Here is a 27,377-nt window from a genome sequence, read left to right on the forward strand (position 1 = left end):
TCAGGGAAAATGAAACTGTGACTTTTGACTATTGAAGTTGATTGAGGCAGCAGCATTGCAGCAAAACTGTCATGTCACATAAAAGGACGCATCCCTCTGGTGAAGAGAAAAGAAAAAAGAAGAAAACCGAGGAAGAGAAAAAACCGCAAAATGAAGGTATGTTAACAAAATTAATGTAAACTAAACTAGGTTCTGTTGCGAGCCAACGTTTGCTGGCCAGTTAATTAACATGGCCTAGATAGCGTATCTTCTGGTTTTCATATAGCTAGGAGTGTGTGCGGTATCGCGATTTTTTGCTCGTGGACCATTAGAATGTTTCCAGGATCTGCTTTTAAAGAAATATCGCAGTATCGTTCTACAGCGCACATGATATCAGTTTCAGTTCTGGCCAGAGGCGGAAACTCGGTGACCCGTTTCAAAGAAACAGTCAGAGGCTCCCTCCCCCTTAAAAATAAAAATAAATAAATAATAATAAAAAATAATATGTATATATATATATATATATATATATATATATATATATATATATATATATATATATATATATAAATCAGTAATAAACCTCTAATTTAACTTTAAAGAGGTTTAATCAGATTAATGGATGACAGAGTGTATATTACAACACCAGGACTTTATAGAAAGGTTAGGTATAACTTTATTGACAATTGTATACAAAGAAATATAACCCTTATGTAAAGCAGCATTTAAATTAGTTCAACGAACATTTACTCTGTAGGCTACACCCTACTTTAACACTGCTGGTTATTCCCAGCCCTGCACAGCACACTAGAATTCGTGATCAATCAATCAATTTAAAAAGTGAAAAGATCAGCGCCGCTCCAGTCCCGTACACGAGTAATCATGTTCATATAAACTATAAAACTCACAACTACAACATACACAATCATACACACACAACACATGAAAGAGAATTAAAATGTAAAACACTTCCCCGTTTCCAGGAAACAAGACCACACCCCGAGGTCAAGGGAACCTAACTGAACAACATTTATAGGTACAAGCTAATATATGAACAATTATTGAACAATTATTATTGAACAATTGCAACTATCAACTTAATTCCCATATGATGTGTATAAGGCATCTTTCTTCAGCTCTCTCCAGGCTGATGTGCTGCCTGGCTGGCTAGCTGTTCAATGGTTTCCTCTTTTTGTGTAATTTAGATGAAAATGTGCTTTTTTTATTGAGTAACAAAAGTTGCTAAAAGTTGCCAAATAAAATAGCCAAATTTGTTGCTAGGTGCTTTTTGAAAATTGCTAGGGTAGTCTGAAAAGTTGTTAAATCCAAGTGGTACTCACTGCAGAGTCTATGATGGCAAGCTCCTCCTCTCTGGATGTCCAGTGGGGTGAAGGGATAGAGTTGTGGGTAGGGTTAGGTTAGGATTAAGGTGTGGTTGTACATTCGCTCCTCCTCGCTGGACGTTAGCTAACGAAAGCTCCACCCATTTGCTCTGCAGTGAACACCTTCTCGCTAAATCTAGCAACAAAATGGCTAAGTTGGCAACACTGGTGCGTGCGAAAGCTAGGAGTGAAAATGTTTTCCAAAACAAAAATAAAGAACTGTAAAAGAAAAGTAAATAGCAGCTCAAATACAAAATAACGTCAAAATAATCACCTTGTGTAAACTCCCGTTCATATTTCACATCAGTAGGAGGCCAGAAACTGACGACAGGAGATTCGAAGTTGAAAAACTTGAAATTTCTTTGTTTTTGTTGTCCATAACTGGACTTTTAAGTGTATTAACTTCATCTGCAGGCTACAGCAAAATAAAGTATGGCATAGCAATAAACACAATTAAACCGGACAAAATCTTAATACAGTGTATAGTGGAACAATTTAACACAATCAATGGTTTAGATCATTTAATAATTATTATTTAATAAGTCTAAACATAAATGATGCTGATCCAACTCGACTCATAATAACCTCTTGCTCACGACATGAAATTTCTACTGTATACGTGATGGTAGCCATTAAAAAATGAAACCAAATACGTTTTCTTTATGTTTAAATAGTCCTATTATAGCCTAATGTTATTTTTTAAATATTTGATTATAAAAAAAATGTGAACTGCATGACTAAGATCAAAACATCATAAGATGCGCAATATATTGGCAGACATAGAGTGGGTCAGACATGATTTTGACCATTTCATGAAGTTTTGTTTTGTAGAAAGCCTTTCTATAAAGTGAAATTCGCTTTGTAAAAATTGTTTCTTAATTTTAATCAATGTTTCATCAACCGATCACCTGGATTTAATAAATAAGAAGCAAATATATCTGACAATAAAATCCTGACATGGAGGCGCGGGCGCGATCACTCGCACGTGAACTGGAGCGCGCCTTATAGGCTAAATAAACCGAAACCGAGGCTGCTTACCTCACATACATGAGAAATATACAGAAAGCGTGAAATGTCTACTTTTAAACGAAATAATTCAAAACCAAAATAGGCTATTCTCTGATAATGTAGGCCTAATTCGAATTAAATGTGCATCTCTGCGGAGATGATGAGAGTCACCAATGTCAACATCTTTGCCTCCGACACTGATTCATAAAACATTAGTTTATTAATAAACAATTAAAATGTCTCCTTGCTGTTTTTTGCCACTTTCATAATCATTACTTTTGCCGATTCTTTATGGCAAGGTTTATGCGTGCCCTTGAGTGATATATATTGCGTAAACGCTCATTATTATGGTTTATTCTCTCCAATATTTAAGAAATTATATGAAGTTAAATGTGATCATCAACTATTGGCTTAAATGAACTACTACTAGTCGAGTAGAAATAACTTATTTCACATATTTTCGATCCAGTATGTCACAGTATGTCGATCGCGCTCCGCAACCATGTTCTGACACAAACACAGAGAGAGCATCGTACATTATTATCAGTTTAAAATTATATTACTAACCTGCACTATTTCTTTAGAACAAAACTGTGCAGAAGGTCTATCATCTCTAGTCACACACTTCAGTTTGTGTCCCTCCCCAACACACACCAGAGAAAACTTTGCAGGTCATATGGCTGAGAGAGAGCATACTCACATTCAGTAAGCTTATAATGCCGCATTTTTATTGTCGGTTAGTGTAAGGGCGTTGTTAAAAAATGGCATAAGTGGAAAAAAATAAATCATTTTTTAATAAACAGCAATTTAAATATGTTATTTCTATAGGTTATATAAAAAAGACAAAATAAAAGGGCTGAATAAGCTGATCTAGCATGTTAAATGGAGGCATCCTAGTAAATGAATGGTACACCCCCTTAAGCTCACAAAAAGGGTTTGACCCAAGTTCTCAGCAGCCAATGACACTGACTCGTTCAAACAGATTAGGCTTGTTTGAGATGAGCAAATTCTGCGCAGAACCGATCACCGGTGATCACCGCGAGATGCATGCCGGTTAGAAATGTGTCCGAGGGTGGGCCGCCTTGCTCTGATGTCATGCCGACGTGTGTCAAAAACCTCTGGCGAGGGCGAGGCGGACGTGTCGGATTCTGCAGTCGAGCGCAGTTGCTCTCCACCGACTGCGCTGACCAAAAGCACGATGGGAAACGACTTGCTGACGACACAGCTTAAAGCTTATTGGTTTAAACAACCGTGATGTATTGATCTGATTTAAAATGTTTGATTTTAAAACTCTAATATCATGTTTTTATGTGTAAAAATAATGTGTGAATATTCCCAAACTCTCTGACACAGTGATCTCTCTATCGGTTATGCGGACGTTGTCATTTATATAAAAAAAAATATATAAATACATGTCTATAATTAAAGTAAAAATGATTGATACACACATATTTTGAATGGAAATAAATAACAAGTACTTTAGGTGTATTGATCATTATGTTTATTTTCATATAAAAGCAACAGAACTTAAATTACATCCAGTTTATCAGCAACACAGTGCACGAGTGTGAATCCCGCGATATCCGCCTTTGATCTCGTAGGTTCTGATCCACTACGAGAACAGAGAACTGTTCATCTTGCCTGCACTTTTTTCGCTCCTCCCCTAACTGCAGCCGCCTACTCTCGGCTGAACTTCAGGCGAGGCTAGGCGCATCTCAAACAAGCCTATTTTTAGCGCGTATTCAACGCGTATTTCACGCGTGAAATACACGTAACGCGTTGATTTTTCACGCGTATTTAACGTGTTGTTGACGTGTTAAAATTCACGTGAGTTTGGCCCTCTTGGCTTTCGATATATTTAACGTGTTGTTGACGTGTTAAAATTCACGTGTGTTTGGCCCTCTTGGCTTTCGATATGTTTAACGTGTTGTTGACATGTTAAAATTCACGTGTATTTGGCCCTCTCGGCTTTCCATACGCTCACGCACTGCTCACGCTTGCAGTGTGAAACAGGCATAACTTGGCGCTTCAAATAACGGTTGTATCAATGACACCTTACACCACCAGGTGGTGACAAGTGACTGTTAAAATGTATTTTTCATTGAATTCAAAACACTCATTCAAAAATTTGAATAAATCTGATTCATCCAGTAATGAAACAAGTAGAGACATGCCCGAAGCCGAATACCATATTCAGAAAGGAAATGACGGAACCCCTAAAGCGAATACACGTGAGATGGGAGGAAAAAATATATTTCTGTCTATATATATATATGTTCGCAGTTATATACAGGTGCTGGTCATATAATTAGACTATCATCAAAAAGTTGATTTATTTCACTAATTACATTCAAAAAGTGAAACTTGTATATTATATTCATTCATTACACACAGACTGATTTCAAATGTTTGTTCTTTTAATTTTGATGATTATAACTGACAACTAAGGAAAATCACAAATTCATTATCTCAGAAAATTAGAATATTACTGAAGACCAATACAAAGAAAGGATTTTTAGAAATCTTGGCCAATTGAAAAGTATGAACATGAAAAGTATGAGCATATGCCATATCGCATCTTCCTCTTCACAATACCCCATAGATTTTCTATGGGGTTAAGGTCAGGCGAGTTTGCTGGCCAATTAAGAACAGGGATACCATGGTCCTTAAACCAGGTACAGGTAGCTTTGGCACTGTGTGCAGGTGCCAAGTCCTGTTGGAAAATGAAATCTGCATCTCCATAAAGTTGGTCAGCAGCAGGAAGCATGAAGTGCTCTAAAACTTCCTGGTATACGGCTGCGTTGACCTTGGACCTCATTAAACACAGTGGACCAACACCAGCAGATGACATGGCACCCCAAACCATCACTGACTGTGGAAACTTTACACTGGACCTCAAGCAACGTGGATTGTGTGCCTCTCCTCTCTTCCTCCAGACTCTAGGACCCTGATTTCCAAAGGAAATGCAAAATTTACTTTCATCAGAGAACATAACTTTGGACCACTCAGCAGCAGTCCAGTCCTTTTTGTCTTTAGCCCAGGTGAGACGCTTCTGACGCTGTCTGTTGTTCAAGAGTGGCTTGACACAAGGAATGCGACAGCTGAAACCCTTGTCTTGCATACGTCTGTGCGTAGTGGTTCTTGAAGCACTGACTCCAGCTGCAGTCCACTCTTTGTGAATCCCCCCCACATTTTTGAATGGGTTTTGTTTCACAATTCTTTTCAGGGTGCGGTTATCCCTATTGCTTGTACACCTTTTTCTACCACATCTTTTCCTTCCCTTCGCCTCTCTATTAATGTGCTTGGACACAGAGCTCTGTGAACAGCCAGCCTCTTTTGCAATAACCTTTTGTGTCTTGCCCTCCTTGTGCAAGGTGTCAATGGTCGTCTTTTGGACAACTGTCAAGTCAGCAGTCTTCCCCATGATTGTGTAGCCTACAGAACTAGACTGAGAGACCATTTAAAGGCCTTTGCAGGTGTTCTGAGTTCATTAGCTGATTAGAGTGTGGCACCAGGTGTCTTCATTATTGAACCTTTTCACAATATTATAATTTTCTGAGATACTGAATTTGGGATTTTCCTTAGTTGTCACTTATAATCATCAAAATTTAAAGAAATAAACATTTGAAATATATCAGTCTGTGTGTAATGAATGAATATAATATACAAGTTTCACTTTTTGAACGGAATTAGTGAAATAAATCAATGATGATATTCTAATTATATGACCAGCACCTGTAGTTGGGTAATTATAATGTAAATAATTTGCCAGCATCAGGAAGCTGCTGTTAATATGTGCACACGCTTTTACTTTCACTTTCGAGATTCGCAATTACACATGCTTTGTGTCAGTACTTACTACACATTTCACAAGATTAGATATTTGTCAGTGATGCTCAGGAACTGCAAAACATTCATCATTGTCCATATCAGCCATCTCTCCTTATGTTACGGGTGGCTGTAGTAGCAAGCACGATGCAGACAAAGATGACGAGAAGAACAATACTTTAATTAAACATAGGAGATTCCAACGGGATATAGACAGCATTCACACATGTGGACATCAACGAGAACGGACAAGGAGTGAAGGAGAACACAGGGTAGATATACATGTGACTAACAAAGGAACTAAACAAGGTGATGGGATAATTAACGAGACACAAGTGGTTCCAATGAACTAATGAAACAGACTGGGGAAAACTAGGTCACAGAACACAGTACATGTAACACCTTACTCTCTTTACGTGGTAAGTGAAATCTGTTGTACTACAAAGTAACAGGCTCCTTCTAGCAAACGACTAACCATGTCCCTTTCGGGTCTCTGTAGACTTTTTTTCTCCCGTGCCTTTCTGAATATGGATTTAGCATTCGGCCACACCCCTAGAAACAAGTGTAAGTCATTGAATTCATTCAATAACTTTTTTTTTTAATTATTCATTTAAATTAATTTAATATATATTTTCCATTGATTAATATCTTGTCAGAGCCTCTGATAAATTACATGTTATTTTGTTCAGTTGTATATTCAGAGTTGTGGGAGAATCGTGATCTATATTTGAAAAAAAATATTGTGATTCTCATTTTATCCAGAATTGTGCAGTTCTAGTTTAAGGACAGTGCTCTCATTGGGCACAAACTCGAGGCAGGAAGTGTTCTCTGAAAAAGCCTGCTGGTCACCAATTCACTTGACCGATGTCAGAGCTAGCAGGAGAGCGGTCTTAGCGAAAGAGGGTGAAGGAGAGAAATTCTGAATAAAACCGCTTTTTAGCACGACTTAAATGCAGTCAGCCCCGCCCATTTTAGCGGGCTGAAAAGCCATTTGTGACATGAACCAGTCAGGCTTCAGTATTCTGAGAAAAATTATGAAAGTTGCTTTTTTCAGCAATGTAGATGTTATATTGTCATTGTTTTGTCAGCCATGGCGTCCTCCAGTGATCCTCCAGTGCTCTGTGACATCTGTGATAAAAGAAAGCAGAAAGCTGTGAAGTCCTGCCTGACGTGTCAAAGCTCTTACTGTGATGATCATCTGGAGCCTCATCTCAGAGTCACAGGTCTGAAGAAACACACACTGATCGACGCTGTGGAAAATCTGGAGGATTATATATGCCAGAAACACGAGAGACCTCTGGAGATGTTCTGCAGAGATGATCAGACATGTGTTTGTCTGTTCTGCACTGAAGGAGATCACAGGACTCACAACACTGTTCCTATAGAGGAGGAGAGTCGAGAGAAGAAGGTAAAGAGTTACAGACAAAAACACTTTAACCCTTATAAGCTGTATAATCTTACATTGATGACACATTGGCGGTTCCTGGTTATGTTATTTTTGAACAGCAAGAGTGTAACTTTTTTGTTTAAGTGTTATAAAATTAAATTCCCTGAGGCTCACACAGTAAAAATGATATGATCATTAAGTCATGGCAAGTTATGTTTTTCCATAACATTAACTCATCAAAATAATTTAATCAATTTTAATTTTTTTTAAGTTGTACAAGATTTCTCTTGATTCATCTCATCATTTTTTAAAGTCAGTTTAATATAATTTAAATCGAAGTGACTTGTACAGCGATTTGAATATACAAAATATTAAGTCAGCAATTGAACTTTACAGTAAAAGTTACAGTGAAGTAGCAATAAAATGATGTACTTTGGGGGGATTTTAGGTAATTCAGTTTATTGATCTTATGTATTCATGTAATATGTAATAAAAGGTGAAACATATTTCTGCCAGATTGCTGCCATCGGGTGAAAAATAACAAGACTTCATGTCAGGTTAAGATCATGTTATGACAATAATGGCCAGCTGAAGTGTTTTATTCAAATTTATTTTATTAAATTTGGAAAATTATTTGGACTTTATCCAAATATTATTTGTCAAACCAACAATTTCATTTCATTTCAAAATTAAATGAAAATTAGTTAATGAATTCAGACACTGAGTGCACTGGAATGGCTCTCACTTTTGCATTGTGCTTGTTTAAAGCGTACAGGCGTTCAAATTCAAGATTACCGGTGTGCCGCAGCTTTGCCTATGGCAAACAAACAATCCAAACTGCCAATTCCTCGAGTGGCACCTGCTCATAAAATAAAGACGGGTAAACGGAAAAAGACAGATGACGATGATAAAAAAGCCAAAAAGAAAGAATTAGATAGAGCTCGAAATAAAACGAGGGTAAATATCGGAGCGGCTTTTCCGAGGTGGAGGGAGTTACGTGCCCTGAAAGGATTAAAAACCGATGCAGAGTTAGCCACATTTCTGGTTGACAAGTAAGTATCCCTGCTTGATTTGTTTCATTTTTTTAAGAACTACACAACTAAGATAATTTCAAAACAGGCCTGACAAATTATGTATGGCATGGTTTCTTGTAGATTTCAGGGTTGTCCTTTGCATATAACATCATTTTATTTCGCCATAAGCAAAGCTGCGGCACACCGGTAATCTTGAATTTGAACGTCTGTACGTGCTGTGCATGAGAGGGGTGTTATCAGCGCGCACAGGAGCTTGATTGACACTGCTAAGACACTCCTCCTGGCTCTGATTGGTTGTTTCTTACCCGGAGCGGTGTATTTCTGCAAATGGCAATAGGACCACTGGGAGGAGCCAGAGGAGCTTGACTTTATCACAGATTATCTGTCTCATATTCTACTGTCAGGACATAATGACAGGTTTAACAAATATGTAAAAAATACATTTTTACAAATGTTACCTACTGCAGCTTTAATTATTTGAAACTTAGCAAACAAACTGGCAGCTCCAGTAAGATGAAAAGATGTATCTTGAACTATGTCATGGAAACTAGCATGTATAAACCTTAATTAAACAATTTGAAAAACAAGTAAAAATAAATTTATACCTGTATGATATTACGCAGTAGCCACATTGGACCAGCGGTTTGGAAAATGGATAGATGATTCAGCTGAGGGCGCCATCTTCTGGCGAGATGCGGTAATTCATATACCAATAACGTCCACTATGGTTTGGGACGCCACTACAAATGGGTGTCCCCTCAAATAGTGCCCAAATTAAGGGTATAGGGGGTGAATTCAGACACAGCCACAGTCACAGAGCACAGCAAACAAACAGAAGTCACCTTTTACAGTTTCTCCTGAACCAAAACAAAAAGCTATGCTGCGTTTATGCCATGACATTGTGATGAACTGCTCTGAGACTTTGGTTGAAGATCCACATGCAGTTTTATTGAGACAATCCAGAATTGTAATCCAAATAAGAGTCATAGGGTCAAAACCATAGAGCAAACAATCCAAATGTATCAAATGAGTCCAAAAACAAAGGTTTTTGGACTCACCTTTTACAGTTCCTATCTATTTGGTCGCAAGATAATACTGTCACCCAGTCGTATTCCAGTTTCGTGAACCGCTTCAGGGAAGTCTTCAGAAAACCAGCCTGGGACTCTTCAATTGGTGAGAAATTATACAAGTTAAAACAAGGCAACATGACTGTGAATGAATATGCTCTTCAGTTCAGGACTCTTGCTGCTACGAGCGGATGGAACGAACAAGCTCTGTTAACCACCTATCATCAAGGATTGGACCCTTGAGTGCGGTTGCATCTCGCTGCATACGAGGATTCCATCATGCTTGAACGCTTCATACAACTCTCCATAAGCTTCGCCACTCGTATGCAGTCATGTCTCGAAGAGTACCAGGGCCAGCCACTATTCTCCACCTTCCTCTGCCAACCAGAATCCGTCAGCCCTCCAGAACCAGCCCACGTACTCATGCAACTGGACACCACAAGTCTGATGCACACTGAACGGCAGAGGTGACATCAGTGACATCTTTTGCCCAAAGAGAGCTTCCAAGCTGCCTCCACACCGGCCATGGGACTGTGCCATCGATCTGCTTCCAGGTGAGTCAGTGCCCAGGGGAAAGATCTCCTGTCAATCCCGGAGGAGAAGGTCATGGAGGATTACATCAAGGAGTCTCTGGCGCAAAGTTACATCCACCCGTCTACTTCCCCTGCTGCCTCGAGTTTCTTCTTTGTGGTGAAAAAGGACGGAGGCTTGTGGCCATGCATTGATTACCGGGCACTCAACAATATCACTGTCAAGTTCAGATACCCCCTTCCTCTCGTCTCTGCTGCGCTAGAACATCTCCATGGTGCCACTGTCTTCACCAAGTCGGACCTCCGCAGCGCGTACAACCTCATCCGGATACGTGAGGGAGACGAGTGGAAGACCGCCTTCGTGACTCCTACTGGACACTATGAATACCTTGTGATGCCGTATGGCCTGGTTAATGCCCCCTCTGTATTCCAGGACTTCATACATGAGGTGCTCCGGGAGTTCCTCCACGAGTTCGTCTTGGTATATATCGATGACATCCTGATATACTCCTGGAGCATGGCCAAACATCGACACCACGTTGCGGAAGTGCTGAAACACCTGAGGGAGTTCCAACTCTTCCTGAAAGCAGAGAAATGCTCCTTCCATCAGCCCTCAGTGCAGTTTCTTGGATACAACATCGACAGCAGTGGCATCCGGATGGACGAGAGGAAGGTGGATGCCATCAGGAACTGGCCAACACCCTCAACAGTCAAAGAACTCCAACGCATCCTTGGTTTTGCCAACTTCTATTGTCGTTTCATACAGGATTACAGCACCATCTCCAGCCCACTAACAAGCCTCCTCCGTAATAAGCCCAAGTCTCTGTCCTGGACATCAGCTGCCACCAATGCATTTAACATCCTGAAAGAAGCATTCACCACCGCTCCTCTCCTCGTCCATCCAGACCCTGACAAGCCTTTCATAGTGGAGGTAGATGCCTCAACCACCAGAGTAGAAGCAGTTCTATCTCAGCAGCAAGGGAACCCAAGTAGAATCTATTCATGTGCCTTCTTCTCCCGCAAGCTCAACCCAGCGGAGGTCAATTACGACATCGGCAACAGGGAACTTCTTGCCATCAAGCTGGCCCTGGAAGAGTGGAGGCATTGGTTGGAGGGTGCCAAACATCCCTTCCTGGTACTTACAGACCACAAAAACTTGGAGTATCTGAGAGTAGCGAAAAGACTGAATCCAAGACAAGCTCACTGGGTGCTATTCTTCACCCACTTTAACTTCACTATCTCCTATCATCCAGGATCCAGGAACATCAAGGCTGACGCCTTATCATGTCTGTATACTCCTGAAGAAAATCCAGAAGAACCTGAAGCTATCCTTCCTGAGAGACTCATCGTCAGCCCCATTACCTGGTCTGAGGAAACCATGCCCTCCTCCAATGCCTCCGCCAACACTCCAATGTGTTGCCCGCCAGGCTTGCAGTATATCACCAGGACACGGCGCACTCCACTCATCCACACTGCCCACACGTCACTAGGCACCGGCCACCCGGGGGTCAATGAAACCCTCTCGCTGCTAAAAGAGCACTTCTGGTGGCATCTGACGTCAGAAGGTACGTGCAGGGATGCAAGGAATGCGCCATCTCAAAGAGTCCACGCCATCTTCCCTCCGGTAAACTCCATCCTCTGCTCGTTCCCAACAGACCCTGGTCACACCTAGGAGTAGATTTTGTAACTGATCTACTTGCTTCCAATGACTGTACCTGTATTCTGGTGATTGTTGACAGATTCTATAAATCCTGTCGTTCGATTCCATTAAAGGGACTGCCCACTGCCATGGAGACTGCTGAACTCAAACACATCTTCAGATACTACGGAATCCCCGAGGACATTGTATCGGAGAGAGGACCTCAGTTCATCTCCCGGGTATGGAGAGCATTCTTCTCACACCTAGGTGTGACTGTCAGCCTATCATCTGGATACCACCCGCAGTTGAACGGGCAGACGAAGAGGAAGATTCAGGAGATCGGTCGCTTCCTCCGTACCTTCTGTAACGCCACCAGGATTCTTGGAAAAAATACCTGGGTTGGGCCGAGTACGCGCAAAACTCCCTGCGACAACCTTCCACCGGACTCACTCACTCACTTCCAGTGTGTACTCGGTTACCAACCCCCATTGTTCCCCTGGTCAGGGGAACCATCGGACTTACCATCTGTCGACTACTGGTTCCGAGAGAACGAGAGGGTCTGGGACTCTGCACACCACCAGCTTCAATGGGCCTTGCGCAGACGCAGGATGACAGCCGACCTTCACCGTTCCAATGCTCCAGCATACCAGCCAGGACAGAAGGTCTGGCTGTCAACCAGGGACATCAGACTGCGTCTGCCTTGCCGAGTCCCAGGTTCATTGGCCCATTCACCATCACCAAGCAGATCAACCCGGTCACGTATCCGCTTCAATTACCTCCTCAATACTACATTCATCCCACATTGTGTCACTATTGAAATCTCACCACCCTTTTATCCCTGTCTCCAGTGTTTCCAAGTCTCCTTCTCTGTCTCCAGTCTGTGTGTGAGTCTGTCGTCTCCGTTGCTTCATCTCTCCATCAACGCCCAGGATGTTCACTACAACACAAAGGACAGTATCACTCATCTATCACTCTCCATTCATCTACAAGATCACCAACATACTCACCTGCACTACTGTCATCTCTGCTGTGTCAATAAACAACCATTATTGTACTTCTCAGTCTTCGACCCTTCTGTATTGTATTGTATTCATTTTAATTGTAATGTTATGTGCTTTGAGACATGAGGTAATTTAACACTGTCTCTTGACACTTTGGAGAGCACTCTAAAGGGAGGGTGGGATCTCATGCTTTTAAAGCTAGCTTGTAATTGCTAGCCTCTCCAAAATTGCCTACCCTACCTTTAAACTGCTAATTGTTTTTTTTATTATATAACTTGATTTTTTATTGGCAATTTTATTTGTATAGCACATTTCATACACAATGGTAATTTAAAGTGCTTTACATAAAGAATAATAATAAAAATAGAACATAAGGAATAGAAATAACAGTAAAAACAGAGAATTTTACCGCAATACTTAAAATGCTTTAAAAGTCAGAATCAAGATGATACATAAAAGATATAAATTACATTAAAAATGAAATAAAAACAGGAAAAGGAATTTAAAGAATAAAGAGATAATACGTATAAAATAAAGTGCAAACAGTTCGGACATAGCACAGTGCTCAATCAGCAAATGCATAGATAAAAAGATGTGTTTTGAGTCTGGATTTGAATGTGGCTACTGTAGGAGCACACCTGATCTCTTCTGGAAGCTGGTTCCAGCTGCGGCTGGCGTAACAGCTAAAAGCAGACTCTCCCTGCTTTGAGTGAACCCTTGGTATTTTTAAGTGTGTTGATCCTGATGATCTGAGTGATCTGTTAGGTTTATATTCTATGAGCATATCTGCAATGTATTGGGGTCCTAGGCCATTGAGTGATTTATAAACGAGTAACAGTACTTTAAAATCAATTCTAAATGCAACTGGAAGCCAGTGCAAGGACCTGAGGACTGGTGTGATGTGTTCATGTTTTCGGGTTCTGCTCAGTATCCTGGCAGCAGCGTTCTGTACGAGCTGCAGTTGTCTTATGGTCTTTTTGGGAAGGCCAGTGAGGAGCCCATTACAGTAATCCACCCTGCTGGTGATGAAAGCATGAACAAGTTTCTCTAAGTCTTGACTGGAGACAAAGCATCTAATTCTTGCAATATTTTTGAGATGATAATATGCTGATTTAGTTATTGTCTTTACATGGCTACTGAAACTCAGGTCTGACTCCAGAATCACACCAAGATTCCTGACTTGATTTTTAGTTGTTTGACCCCTAGAGTGAAGGTACATGTTCACTTTGAGAACTTCGTCTTTGTTTCCAAATGCAATGACTTCAGTTTTGTCTTTGTTTAACTGAAGGAAGTTTAGGCACATCCAATTTTTAATTTCATCAATGCATTGGCACAGGGAGTCAATGGGGCTGTAGTCGTTAGGTGAGAGGGCTAGGTAAATTTTGTCAACTTTTAAGAATAAAAATATTATCCTCAAACACATTAACTAAAAGCCACAAAATTTTGAATTAATTTGGCCTTTTAATAAGATTTTTTTTTTCAGAGGATGAAGTTATCTGTTTTTCTCTGCATGTAGATTAATTTGGCTAAGAGACAAACTGACGTTCATCAGATGATCCAGGACAGAACAAAGAAAATTAAAGAAATCCAGGACTCAGTAGAGCTGAGAAAGGTGAGTGGAAGTTTGTAAACATTGCAAAATTGATAATGCATTATAATATTTGAATCTGTTTAATAAAGGTTCTCAATTACATGGATAAAACTTTATAGATGAATCTGCTAATTGATCCGATTTATTAGAGAAACACAGAGAAATCCTCCAGTGTTGAGCTCTTCACTGATCTGATCTGCTCCATTGAGAGATGTAAGTCTGAGCAGCTGAAGATGAAGAAGGAACAGAAGAAAGTAGAGAAACAGGCTGAAGAGTTCACTAAAGAGCTGCAGCAGGAAATCACTGAGCTGAAGAAGAGAAACACTGAGCTGGAGCAGCTCTCACACATTGACGATCATCTCCATGTCTTACAGGTCTGAGAATCTGTCTCATCAGTCATCATGTACAATATTACAGGACAAACACTGTTACCAAACCTGATCAACTGCTTGACCACTTTGTTTGTACTAGTCTTTTAGAAATTGTTCAAAAGAAACTGAAATGGTAATAAAGTCAAATTTTTTAAAAGAGTTAACGGTGTTAGAAAGGTACTCTGTAAAATATACTAACTTTAAATATAAATTAATAACACATTTAACAGTCATCTCTCCTGCTGTAGATGTACTCATCCCTGTACAGTCATCCACACACCAAGAACTGGACTGAGATCAGGATTGACTCTGATGTGGATGTGAACTCTCTGATTGGAGTTCTGCTTCAACTGAAGAAATCTCAAGAGACACTAAATGAAAAACTCAGTCAAACTGGTATGTGAATATCAAATACAGTAGATTTTTGTCTGTGCCTGAGACAGGGGTAGGCAGAGCTTAGCTCCAACCTTAATTGAACACACCTGAACAAGCTAATCAATCTCTTCAGGATTACTAAAGGCCTGTACACACCAGGACGAATATCAAGTGCAATTATCACCGACATTTAACATCTCATGACTAAACAAAAGTCGCCAATGTAAGTGTGCACACCGACGCGAAAAAACGCTAGGCGTAAAAGACATTTTTAAAAAAACGCCTTGGACCAATGAGAGAGTCACTTTTGTTCACATGCCTGGAGATGCTGAAGTTACAGTAAAACACAACTTGCTCAAGCAACAAAACGGTCTTGCCAAGCACACATTAATATCAAGATGACGAAGAGGAAGCAGACGAGGAAGACCCCTACAAACTATCCCTGCATCTCAATCAGCTCCCTAGCTTCCAAGGTCGTGTATCAGTATACCGTGTAAATGAATGTGGCCGACTGAATGCCACGAAAAACGCATTCAAAACGGGAAAGAGCTTTGCGACTGACTGTACAAATAGCTTTGACACAAAATCTGAGGTATACAGTGGTATAATGTAATGAAGTAATAATACTTCAGTATACAGTACTTAAGTATGTTTTGGGAGAATCTGTACTTTACTTGAGTCTTTAAATTTCTGTCAACTTTTACTTTTACTCCACCACATTTCCTAAATAAAATGTATACTTTTACTCCGATACATTTTCCCAAAGCATTTTCATTACTTAGGCTACTACAAAATGCAGTCGGAAGAACACAGACTGAAAGCAAGCATGTGCAAACAAGTGCTCGCACAACCGCGGTAAATTTCATTTTCTGGGTTCCGTCCGTTGCTGGAGCAGCTGAGAAGTGTGCGCTGTCATTATACAGTACGAGAGCGGCCTCTAGATGCGAAATAAAAACTATCACTGATGCCTCGTATGGTTCGTTTTGACACGTGACGTGAGGCTGCGCGCTGCACAGATCGGGACACTTCAAAAAAAGATTTAAAACGAACAACAAAACGGTATGTTATACAGTGTACACTACAGTAGCCTACATGTTTTCATATCATTATAAAGTAATTAGTGGAGAACAGTAGTATGTTTGCCGTCGAGGCTGAGAGGATGCTAACATTAGTAGTATCTCAAGCGGTTAAAACAATGTGACAAAAACAGCAACTGTTTAATGTGATGATTGTTAGGCTACCATTCATTTGCATTAGTTTATTTCCTTTTGTTCGCTGTTATGCATTCATTACCCAGCAAAGTTGCATATTTAAACTGTATTCTCATCATGCAGTTACAGAAACATTTTTCATAAATGTGTTCGATTTGTTCTTTTTATTGGCACTGTAACATATTTTGTCTCTTACATTAGTTATACTGCACTATGAATTAACATGAACGATCAATGTATAATTAATATATTAGTATTTTTTATATTTAAAAATTACAATAAACATTTAGCCATTTTTTAATTCAAAGAAACAAAATGTAAGAAAGAGTTAAAACCGAACATAATCATGCTGCTCAAACTGTGTATAGAACAATTTTTAATAATATTTTTTGCTCCTTTTGTATTTTACATTTACTTGTACTTTTACTTTCAATAGCCTAAGTACATTTAAAGTATATATATATAAAAAAAACTACTTTTCGTACTTAAGTACAAAAAATATCACATACTTTAAAACTTTTACTCAAGTAACATTCTAAACAGTGACTTCTACCAAAGTCATTTTCTGGTAAGATATCTATTCTTTTACTCAAGTATGATTTTCGAGTACTTTATACACCACTGGAGGTATATTTTTAAAGACTGCTGAAAGCTACAGAAAAAAAGAAGCAAATGGATCACTGCATTCACAGAAATAGCTGGACTCCAGCAGAGAAACATGAATTTGCAGTTATCATTTTGTGTCAAAATGTTGGTTCCCTTTCGAAGGGAACTCAACTCTGCGTTGCCACGCTTTGGGGAACGTCACACGTGACTCGGTGTCTGAAAAACCAACTATCCAACAATGCCAATGCTCATTGGCCGGCGACAGCCTATGACGTCATAGGGGCGCGACCCGGATGTATAAAAGCGCGCCCGCGGGAGCAGTCATTATCTTTTCGTCTTTCAGGGACTGCCTGTGTCTTGCCACTGTCTGCTTTCTCTAATTTCGAACTGTGAGTATCTTGAAAACTATGTCTGAGGGCAAAGGTTTTAGGAAGTGTGTGGATCCTTGTCCGAGGTTTCTGACCCCGGAGGATCCTCACACCCTATGTGTGTTTTGTCTGGGTGAAGAGCACGCACGGTCGGCGTTTGAGGACACTGGCTGTGAGCTGTGTGAGCGTTTTCCCATGAGAACGCTCTGTTCCCGCCTGACGCTCTTCTCGAGGGGAGAGACGTCTACACCTGTGCCCGGAGGATCTGGTCCTGCTCGTGCTGAGGCCGAGCGGCGGCTGCATTCATGGGGGTCGCAGGTGGAGCTCGCCGCTAAGTTTGAGAGAGGTGTCACGGTCTCTCAACCTCAAGCGGCGGCTGGCGGGGATGAGCTTCTGGATGACGATGATGTCATCTCCTTGACATCATCGGATCCAGGAGCGAGTGCTCTTCTGGCTGAGAGCCCCCGAGAGCAGGAGATGGCGTTGGAAGAGGGAGAAGTGACTGAGGTTACCTCTTTCTCTTCCAAGCCTCCCTGTCCAGCATATGTGGAATTATTGGAGGTTGTGGAACGTGCTGCGGGCAGGCTGCAGCTGCCATGGCAGCGCGTCAGGAAAGAGCCCGTTCGTGGCAGATTGGACGAACGGTTTCTCTCCGACCACAACCCTATAATTCCTGTGAGCCTTCCATTCCTTCCCGACCTACATGTTGAGGTGGGGAAGGCATGGAAGAACCCATACTCGGCCAGGATTCATTTACATCAGCGGGGGAATTTCGCTGATGTGGAGGAATTGGGCCAGCATGGATATGTGTCGATGCCCCCCATTGACGAGACGTTTGCTAACTATCTCGCCACGGGTAGCGCGCCGACACTGAAGGCTCCGACTCTGCCGTCTAAACCCCTTAAGATGACATCCCGTTTGAACGGCAGAGCATATGCTGCTGCGGGCCAGGCTGGTGCTGCTTTGCACACGATGGCAGTGTTGCAAGCGTACCAGACTGACCTGCTGAAGGACCTGGATCAGGGGCAGGGTTTGTCCCCTGATGCGGTGGCTGAGCTGCGCCAAACCACGGATTTGGCTCTTCGTGCCACTAAGCAAACGGCCGCCTCGATTGGAAGATCGATGGCGGCTATGGTGGCTACGGAGAGGCACCTTTGGTTGACCATGGCGGACATCGGGGAGAAACAGAAGGGCTCTCTCCTCGATGCCCCGGTCCCGCCATCTGAACTTTTCGGCGGTTCCGTTGAGGTGGTTGTTGGAAAGTTTAGGGAGGCGAGGGCGCGCTCAGCAGCGTTTAAGAAGTGCATACCGCTCAGGTCCGATTCTGGGCCCAGACAACCGGGAGGCTCTGGTCCGCCTCGAGCCGAGGCTCAGAGGCAGGGCCAGAGATCCAGTGTCGCCACTCGAGCACCTCCTCCACCTCGGAGTAAGTCTCAGAAGCGGCGGGATGCGAAGAAAAGGAGAGAGATTTGAGAGAGGTGATCAATCAGCGGCGTGAGCAACGCCGCTGATTGCTCCCCTCTCTTGGCGAGGGAGGATTTGGTACTTTCCTTCGCCCCTTTTCTTCGTCCTCCCGGGATATGTTTTTAATTCTAATCTGTGCGCGTTCAGGATAACACCTTTGAACAGTCAGGCCGGTGGCCGGCCCATGATGAAACTTTTTCTGAAGGCCTGCCTTCTGGTTTGATAGTGAAAAGGTTCGCAGGCTTATGGAACCGGGGATATCTTTCTTCTCCTATGAAAGAACGTGGAAGGAATCTCTGGTCTTCGAGCCGCGGGAAGGTAAGACAAGGTCTGATTTAATCACTTAAATGTTCGACCTTGTTTTTATTCCTGTATTGTTTCCTGAATATGTAACAGTAAATATGTTAGGGGTTTTTTGGGCAAAAAACTGGAGTGTTGAGACTGACTGAGCGAGCCACAGAATGGCTGCTGTTCAGTTTTCTCTCTGTATGTTCTGCCGTTCGACTATTGTCAGTATAGTTTGAGCTGGCGCTCATCACTTCTGTTTATGCGTTTGTGGCGGTCCTAACCGGCCACCCAGCGCGATGGCTGTGATCTTTGCTGTATTTCTTATCTGAAATTTCGAGGTAGAGATCAGGCTTATTATAGCGCCTGTTATTTTGAATAGGGCTTGTATGTTGTTTGGCCAGGCTAGAACTAAGTGTATGTATGGTGTATGTATAAATATTCCCCATATGTATTTTAGTTTTTGGCCTCCTCCTGGGGGAGCGGCTGAATTTTTTGCCCAGATTATCCCATTGCTTATGTAGGTGCAACGATGAGTGTAACAGCTAGGTTTTAGACTGCTTTGTTAGAGACCTGATGCTGTTTCTCAGGTGGTAGGCCCTTATCTTTGCGTAGATAAGTTTATGCTATTAATATTGCTAGGCCCCACTCTCTAGAACATTCATGCTGAGAGGAAAGAATATTTTCTTCCGAGCCACTTGATATTTTCAAGTTTGAGTTGACTTGCCAGCATTTTAGCTTTGTCCTCTAAGGCTTGGAACAGATTTGAGAATCTGTAGCAATGATTTTATTTTTTTTCTCTCTGCAAATAGCATGTATTTCAAAGTTTCCTTTGAGTTCTAGACGTTTGCCCTACGTTTGGTGTGTGAGCTTGATATGCTGCCACAGGTTGGCACCCGCTTATTATGGTAGGCCTTCTTAAAAAGCGGCCTCTATGTAAGTGCTGGTGAATCCTTTCCCCAGGGTTACTGAGTGCATCACCTGTTGGATTGCATACTCAGGGTAGCTAGATCACTTTTTGAGAAAAGTCAGTATCTGTCAGCTCCCTTTCAGTTATCTGTTTATCAGCTATATTGCATATAACGGTGATTGTAGGCTAGACTGTTCAGCCTCCTTCTAGTTACAGTAGCAATAGTTTTATACTGCTGTATAATAGATTTCAGTCTGCTCACATACTGTTTTGGATTTTACACTGCTTCAGGCCCTGCAGCATGTTGTTTTAGGTAGCAGGCTCAACTAGCCTCCCTTAAGCCATGTTGGTTATGTATGGTTCCCTTTAGTCACATAACTTAGGGTACTTTGCCTGTTTGGAAAGTGTAGCCTAGCACAGGTAGCAGTTAGCTTCCCATAGTTATTTGGGTTAGAGCTGGTTCCCTGTAGCTTGGTTCCCTGGAAATTCACGAACTGAAGCCATGTGTCATTGAATCGGTAGGCCCCTTCGGGCCTCCTTTTTAGTTTACATATTGGCACAGATTGTGTTTTTCTGTGCGGCTTAGGATGAGATGACAGTAGTGAAACCTTACTGAGGTTTGGTTTAGCCTATTGTTGCCTCTCTGAGTCGATGATTCTAGTTGAGCTAAGAGCCACCTAGCGCCTAGGTTGGATCTTTAGGCTCCTGGAAACGGCCACGAGACTTACGCCATGTGTCCTGGAGGATGCTAAGCCTGCGGGCCGCCTTTTTTGGTCACACTGGTGTTTGTTTTGGGTGTATTTCTCTCTGAGAACTAGTCATATACACTTTCGCTGGCCAGGGGCCCAAGTGGTAGATTCAACCCCCTGTTTTGCGGGTTGTTTATCTGGCTTGGGACCTAAACACTACCACGAGCTGATGCCATGTGTTTGTTGAGGTTATAGGCCTTCCAGGCCTTCCTTAATACGTGTTGGCGTACGCTGTACTCCTCTTGTTTAAAGAGTAAAAAGTGTTTTTTACTGAGTACACTGCTTGTCGGATTGTGTTGGGTGGATTATTAAGGAGCACTGTGCAGCTTTCCTTGGCTGCCATGGAAGTTATCTGTCTTTGTACGTTAGACAGGTGTTCAGAAAGGCGTTTTACCATAAAACGGGTCGTTTTCTGGAGTGTACTTCTGTTGTCATGTTGTAAGTCCCTCCCGGGCCTCCATGATTATGTGCTCTTGGCATAGTCTACCTGTTAGGTGAGCTCTGCGCTTCCCCCTTAGGGTTGGGTTTGTAATAGTGCTTAGCTCCCTAAGCTGATTATGATGGTTGGGCCTTCATCAGGCCCCATCTTAAGAATCAGCCCCAGGCTGGTTTGTGCTCCCCTTTCAGGGTTTTCAGCGCACAGCCTCCTCAGTGCGTTAATTAAGCACTGGGTAGATCCTAGGTGAGCGGATTATCTCCCCTCGATGTGAGGGTTCATAGCATTCAGCTGAGTTCTGCTCTCCAGGATGCCCGTCTCTACGCGTGGGTCTGAGCTGGTTTCTGCCTTTCTGCAGTCACTCTTACCTATTTTCTTCTTCAAGAATGCATTCTAGAGGCTCTGTATTCAGACAGGGTTGGCCTGGACTAAGTCTGTTCCCCTAGAAGACCAGGTCGGCCGCCCTGGTGGCAATGAGGGTGACCCCGTTCCCCTCAAGAGTGGCTGGCCGAGGTTCCCTTTGGTTCCTTGGCCACATTCCCTTAAAGGGACCACTTTTTCCTTCGGGAAAGTGGGTCCCGGGCGCCTTAGCGATTTCTTTAGGCTCTATTTGTTAAAAGAGAAAGGTAGAAGCCTTTTGGAAGTTCAGCTTGGGCTGTTGGCCAAAGGGAATGCTGTCACCGACAGCCTGGTGTGACCCGAGGGGGAGTTGCTGAGCAGTTCGAGGACTGCTTTGAGACCTTTGTATCAGCCATATTTTTTGGCAGGCACTCTCCTCAATCATGGCGCCGTTGGTATATCGTTCCCCAAAGCGTGGCAATGCAGAGTTGAGTTCCCTTCGAAAGGGAACGTCTCAGGTTACTCATGTAACCATGGTTCCCTGAGAACAGGGAACGAGACTCTGCGTTTTCCTTGCCATGTTTCAGGCGGCCTGCTGGGCAGTCCCTTCAAGACGATGGATAATGACTGCTCCCGCGGGCACGCTTTTATACATCCGGGTCGCGCCCCTATGACGTCATAGGCTGTCGCCGGCCAATGAGCATTGCCGTTGTTGGATAGTTGGTTTTTCAGACACAGAGTCACGTGTGACGTTCCCCAAAGCGTGGCAACGCAGAGTCTCGTTCCCTGTTCTCAGGGAACCATGGTTACATGAGTAACCTGAGACGATTTTGAGGTAAAATCATACCCTATATATTGTATTGTTATATATTGTGTTGACAAATCATCAATTAAATATTTACCATTTTATATTCTGCATAATTGGGTGTTTTTAAATAAACACTGACAAAAAACTATACAAGTGGACGATATGACGAGATATGACGATATATAACATTGATATAAGTTATCAATATAATAAGTTATCGATATAAGTGATTACTCTGATTTAAACCTACCTATATTGTAGTTATATAAAATATTCACAGTCGAAATCAGGCAAATATAAATGTCAGGAAACACGACTCCTGGCTGCATGCCAATATCCATGGATTAGGTTTCTTTGACATGCTATAAGGAACACTTTCGAGTCCAACCTTTAGTGTAATTGATTATTTTACTCACGTTTTTGCAGTTTCCCCTTTTAAATCCAGTCAAGTTATTTTGCCACTCAGTCCAGCTGAGGGAGCGCGTTCTGGCGGGAAAGTGACATCGATGCATACCCTCTATATTATTTCTGTATTTTTACTGTTTTTTTCTTTGTTTTAAGTTCAAGAAATATAGTTGAGAATGTCTATTCCATAAATATGTTTATTTGCACTACCATTCACTTGCACTACTGTCATTGTTACTTATAGCACTACCGTGTCTGACTACCATCTCTCAAATGCCATGTATGCCATTTTATATCTGCATTTTTATCTTCTTTAACTTTATTAATATCATAAATATGTTTATTTGCACTACCGTTCAGCACAAGCGCCACATACGGTCAGGGAGTGAATTTGCACGTTCACTCTGCGCATCGCCAGTGAAAATCGCTTGGGTATGAACACAAAAAAACCCTAACCTAAGAAAATAATATTTTCAAGGAATATTATGGGTTAATCCCAGTGGCGGCTGGTCAATAGTGGGCAATAAGGCACTGTCCTCCCTGAGCCACACACACAAAACGTACAATGGTTCTAATTCGGGTGGTACTGGTAGGTTTCCACGGGAAATTCGAGCATGCCGCCATACGTCTTTGCGTCATTACGTCACATTTGTAAACAGAAAGAATGAGTCCCAGCTAGTAGCTATATCATGTGAGGATGCTGCAGGTGACGGATCATTTATAGCCTTTTCTCGCAGCAGCTGCAAAAATTAAACTTATCATTTTGATGGCGGATTGTAATCCAGAAAGGTCCAAATGACAATCATCAGTGACAACTGGAGATTCACCTGCAGTCAAAAGCAAAAGACTTCAGACTGTAGAGTGGCTAGTACAGAAATTGAAATATACAGGTAACATTAATACTCACTAAATACACATCACGCAATGCTGATGTTGTTACCATTAACAATTTGAGAACAAAGTATAACAATAATAATACTTTGCATGGTTTGATGCGATATGAGCCAAGCAATCCTTAGATTTAATAACCTTTGGCAGTGCGATTGTAATGCTTGTTTTTCCTCAGTTGGTCAGAACAAAAGTGGCAGATGTTACTTTTCCAGTGAAAATTCTTATTTTGGTCATACTTCCAAGACACAGTATCTGTGATTCTGAAGTACAGTATCCACACACCGGTGTGGTGACTGACAACAAACATTAGATTCATCCTCTGAGGAACCGTGCTGATGCACAACCAAAGAAAATAATTCTGCAAATAACTGCAATTGCAGGTTTCAAGCGACAAAGAGACAAAACTTACAGACTGTAGTTTTAAGTTCAGTTTGTAAAAGATCACACTGTAATAATAACACAACTAACCCTATGTAAAGTTTTATTCATGTTAATTCATGTTAGAGCAGTATTACTTTAATGACAAGGAAAGGATGTAACTACCTGTGTACAAACTATAAAATATATATTCTGTCTAAAAATGTTTCGCACCTCACAAGGACAATTTAGACACTTTACAGCCTCCCAAAAAACACATTTTTACTGAATTATTAATAATAGAGCTTTGATAAAAAAGACAAGCTTCACATTTTCTTAAATCCTCATTATGTTTCGACCTGTATGTTTAGACGTCCATTGTAAGTATACAATCAACATTTACTTTCAATTTATGCTGCCAATAGAGAGAAACTGTTAATCTGAAATTATTCCTATAAATAATTCATCATTATATTGTCATCTGTGTTCACAGTGTTGAGGTTTGTGCAGAAGTTTGCAGGTACAGTGAGATTGACACCAATACACTCACAATACTTTTGATTATAATGTGTTTTACACACATGAAAATGTTTGATCTGAAGTTGATTGATAATGTCTGATCTCTCTCAGTGGATGTGACTCTGGATCCTGATACTGCACATCCACGTCTCATCCTGTCTGATGATGGAAAACAAGTCAGTCATGGAGACATTAAGAAGAATGTCCCAGAAAACTCAAAGAGATTTGATGCCTGGTTTTGTGTTCTGGCAAAGCAGGGATTCAGTTCAGGGAGATTTTACTATGAGGTGCAGGTGAAGGGAAAGACTGATTGGGGTTTAGGAGTGATCAGAGAATCCATTAACAGGAAGGAGAAGATCACACTGACTTCTGTGAATGGAGTCTGGACTGTGTTTCTGAGGAATGAGAATCAGTATATAGCTTGTGATAATCCTGTTGTCTCTTTATCTCTGAGAGTGAAACCTGAGAAGGTGGGAGTGTTTGTGGATTATGAGGAGGGTCTGGTCTCTTTTTATGACGTGGGCTCCAGATCTCTTATCTACTCTTTCACTGGTCAGACTTTCACTGAGAAACTCTATCCATTATTTTACCCAGTCCTTAAAAATGAAGGTAAAAACTCAAACCCACTGATTATCTCACCGGTCAGTTGAACCAAACAAATAAATAAAATAAAATCTGAGATTGCTGTTTTTAGAATTTGTAAATAAAAAGGCCCTCAAAAAACATCAACTATAATGAAATATTTGTGTTATATGTTGTGTAAAAAAATATTTCATTGCGGTTACTTTTGAATCGGCAATTCAGAGTCTATATTTTCTAATCAACACAATGATTTGTTTGCTTATCTTCCATTAATACTTTGTTTTTGATTTTCAAATCTACTATGAAATTTTACATAATATGATTTAATATTACATAGTGAAATTCCACACAATATACAACATTTCCAAAATTACCAGAGTGTTTCTGGATCCCAAGACCCTGTGTAAAGTGTGTTAATGCGTGTTTAAATAAACATGTTTTTGCTAATTATATTTCATATATGTCATCATGACTTCTCGTTTGTGAATAAAATTTCAACACAAAATCAGTTGTTCTTTTTTATTCAAAATGAAACGACTCTCATTATTTACTTTTATCTTTTATATCACAGTATATACTAATTAATTACTATATGGTCTATTATTTTAGCCACTAAATAAATAATTTATTTAAATTTGATTTGTTATGGAAAGCTTGTAGTATAGAACTAAAACTTTTTCATCATGAATATACTGCAGGTTTGCTCATTTCACAACTTTTACCTGTATCTGTGTTTAGGCGAATATCATTTATCATCTTTATGAGCGCTGTCTCTGTGCTGTGATGCGGTCGGAAACCAGATTGAAAAAAGTTGTCAAAATATCCATTCAAGCTTAAGAACTTGAAAAAGTTGTTTGTTGAAAACAACTTTTTCAATGATCTTGCCTATGAAAGGAAGATGTGAGATTGGTCTGTAGTTGCTCAGTATGGTGTTATCCGGATTGCTCTTTTTCAGGAGGGGCTTAAAGGGATAGTTCATCCAAAAATGAAAATTTGATGTTTATCTGCTTACCCCCAGTGCATCCAAGATGTAGGTGAATTTGTTTCTTCAGTCGAACGCAAATTATGATTTTTAACTGCAACCGCTGCCGTCTGTCAGTCAAATAATAGCAGTGGATAGGAACTTCAACTATAACAGTAAATAAAACTTGCTTAGACAAATCCAAATTAAACCCTGCGGCTCGTGACGACACATTGATGTCTTAAGACACGAAACGATCGGTTTGTGTGAGAAACCGAACAGTATTTATATCATTTTTTACCTCTAAAACACCGCTATGTCCAACTCCGTTCAGCTTCCTGTTAGTGAGGTCAAAAAACGCGTTCTGACGACGGAAGTGATGTCTCGCCCATATACTTCAATGAGCGCGAGACATCAGAGCGCGATCAGACCTCACTAACCGGAAGCTGAACGGAGTTGGACATAGTGGTGTATTAAAGGTAAAAAATGATATAAATACTGTTCGGTTTCTCACACAAACCGATCGTTTCGTGTCTTAAGACATTAATGTGTCGTCACGAGCCGCAGGGTTTAATTTGGATTTGTCTAAGCAAGTTTTATTTACTGTTATAGTTGAAGTTCCTATCCACTGCTATTATTTGACTGACAGAGGGCAGCGGTTGCAGTTAAAAATCATAATTTGCGTTCGACTGAAGAAAAAAAGTCACCTACATCTTGGATGCCCTGGGGGTAAGCAGATAAACATCAAATTTTCATTTTTGGGTGAACTATCCCTTTAACAACTGCAGTTTTCTTAAATGTGAAACTGAATCCTGATTCAGTGCATCTTGGATTTTTTTCACATTTAAGATATTTTGTCAACTAAATGCATAATTTTGTGGGGAAAAAAAGATTGAGAATGTTTCCTAATAATATGGAAAAATAACACTTCACTTTAAGATATAATAGTCTCTTTGAATTTATTTACAAAGTGAGCAAGCAATTAAGAAATGACAGAACAATCACAGCAGTGTATATGTCTAATTATCCATATAACAATAATATTCCTCATACTTTTGAGAATTATGTCTTCTCCATAAACATTTGTAAATAAAACCCCCCATTAGTAACTTAGTTTTGTAGTTGATAAATGTACCCACTTGTAAAAAAAAAAAAAAAAAAAAAAAAAAAAAACATTTTAATCATTGTGGAAAGCTAGAATTGAACTAAAACCTTGTGTGCTGAAGCTAATAGTCTCACCATGTTTCTAATCATATAGAGCATTGTGTGTTTTGCAGAAAAAAAAATGAAGATT

At 40.9% G+C, this 27,377-nt stretch overlaps 2 protein-coding genes across 3 annotated transcripts in view; one reads left to right on the forward strand and one right to left on the reverse strand.

The window, feature by feature from the left end:
• On the forward strand, positions 1-25,615 carry LOC125260305 (E3 ubiquitin-protein ligase TRIM39-like). Its single transcript, XM_048178620.1, has 7 exons — positions 1-156; positions 7,286-7,605; positions 14,372-14,467; positions 14,596-14,820; positions 15,066-15,213; positions 24,515-24,541; positions 24,652-25,615. Exons 1-7 carry the CDS (start codon positions 72-74, stop codon positions 25,188-25,190), a joined length of 1,440 nt encoding a protein of 479 aa, XP_048034577.1. The 5' UTR covers positions 1-71; the 3' UTR covers positions 25,191-25,615.
• LOC125260280 (E3 ubiquitin/ISG15 ligase TRIM25-like) overlaps positions 1-27,377 on the reverse strand; it is a 673,153-nt gene that overhangs the window by 259,241 nt on the left and 386,535 nt on the right. The gene's annotated exons all lie outside the window — the stretch shown is intronic.

Source organism: Megalobrama amblycephala, linkage group LG24 (genome assembly GCF_018812025.1).
Source record: "Megalobrama amblycephala isolate DHTTF-2021 linkage group LG24, ASM1881202v1, whole genome shotgun sequence".
Lineage (NCBI taxonomy): Eukaryota > Metazoa > Chordata > Actinopteri > Cypriniformes > Xenocyprididae > Megalobrama > Megalobrama amblycephala.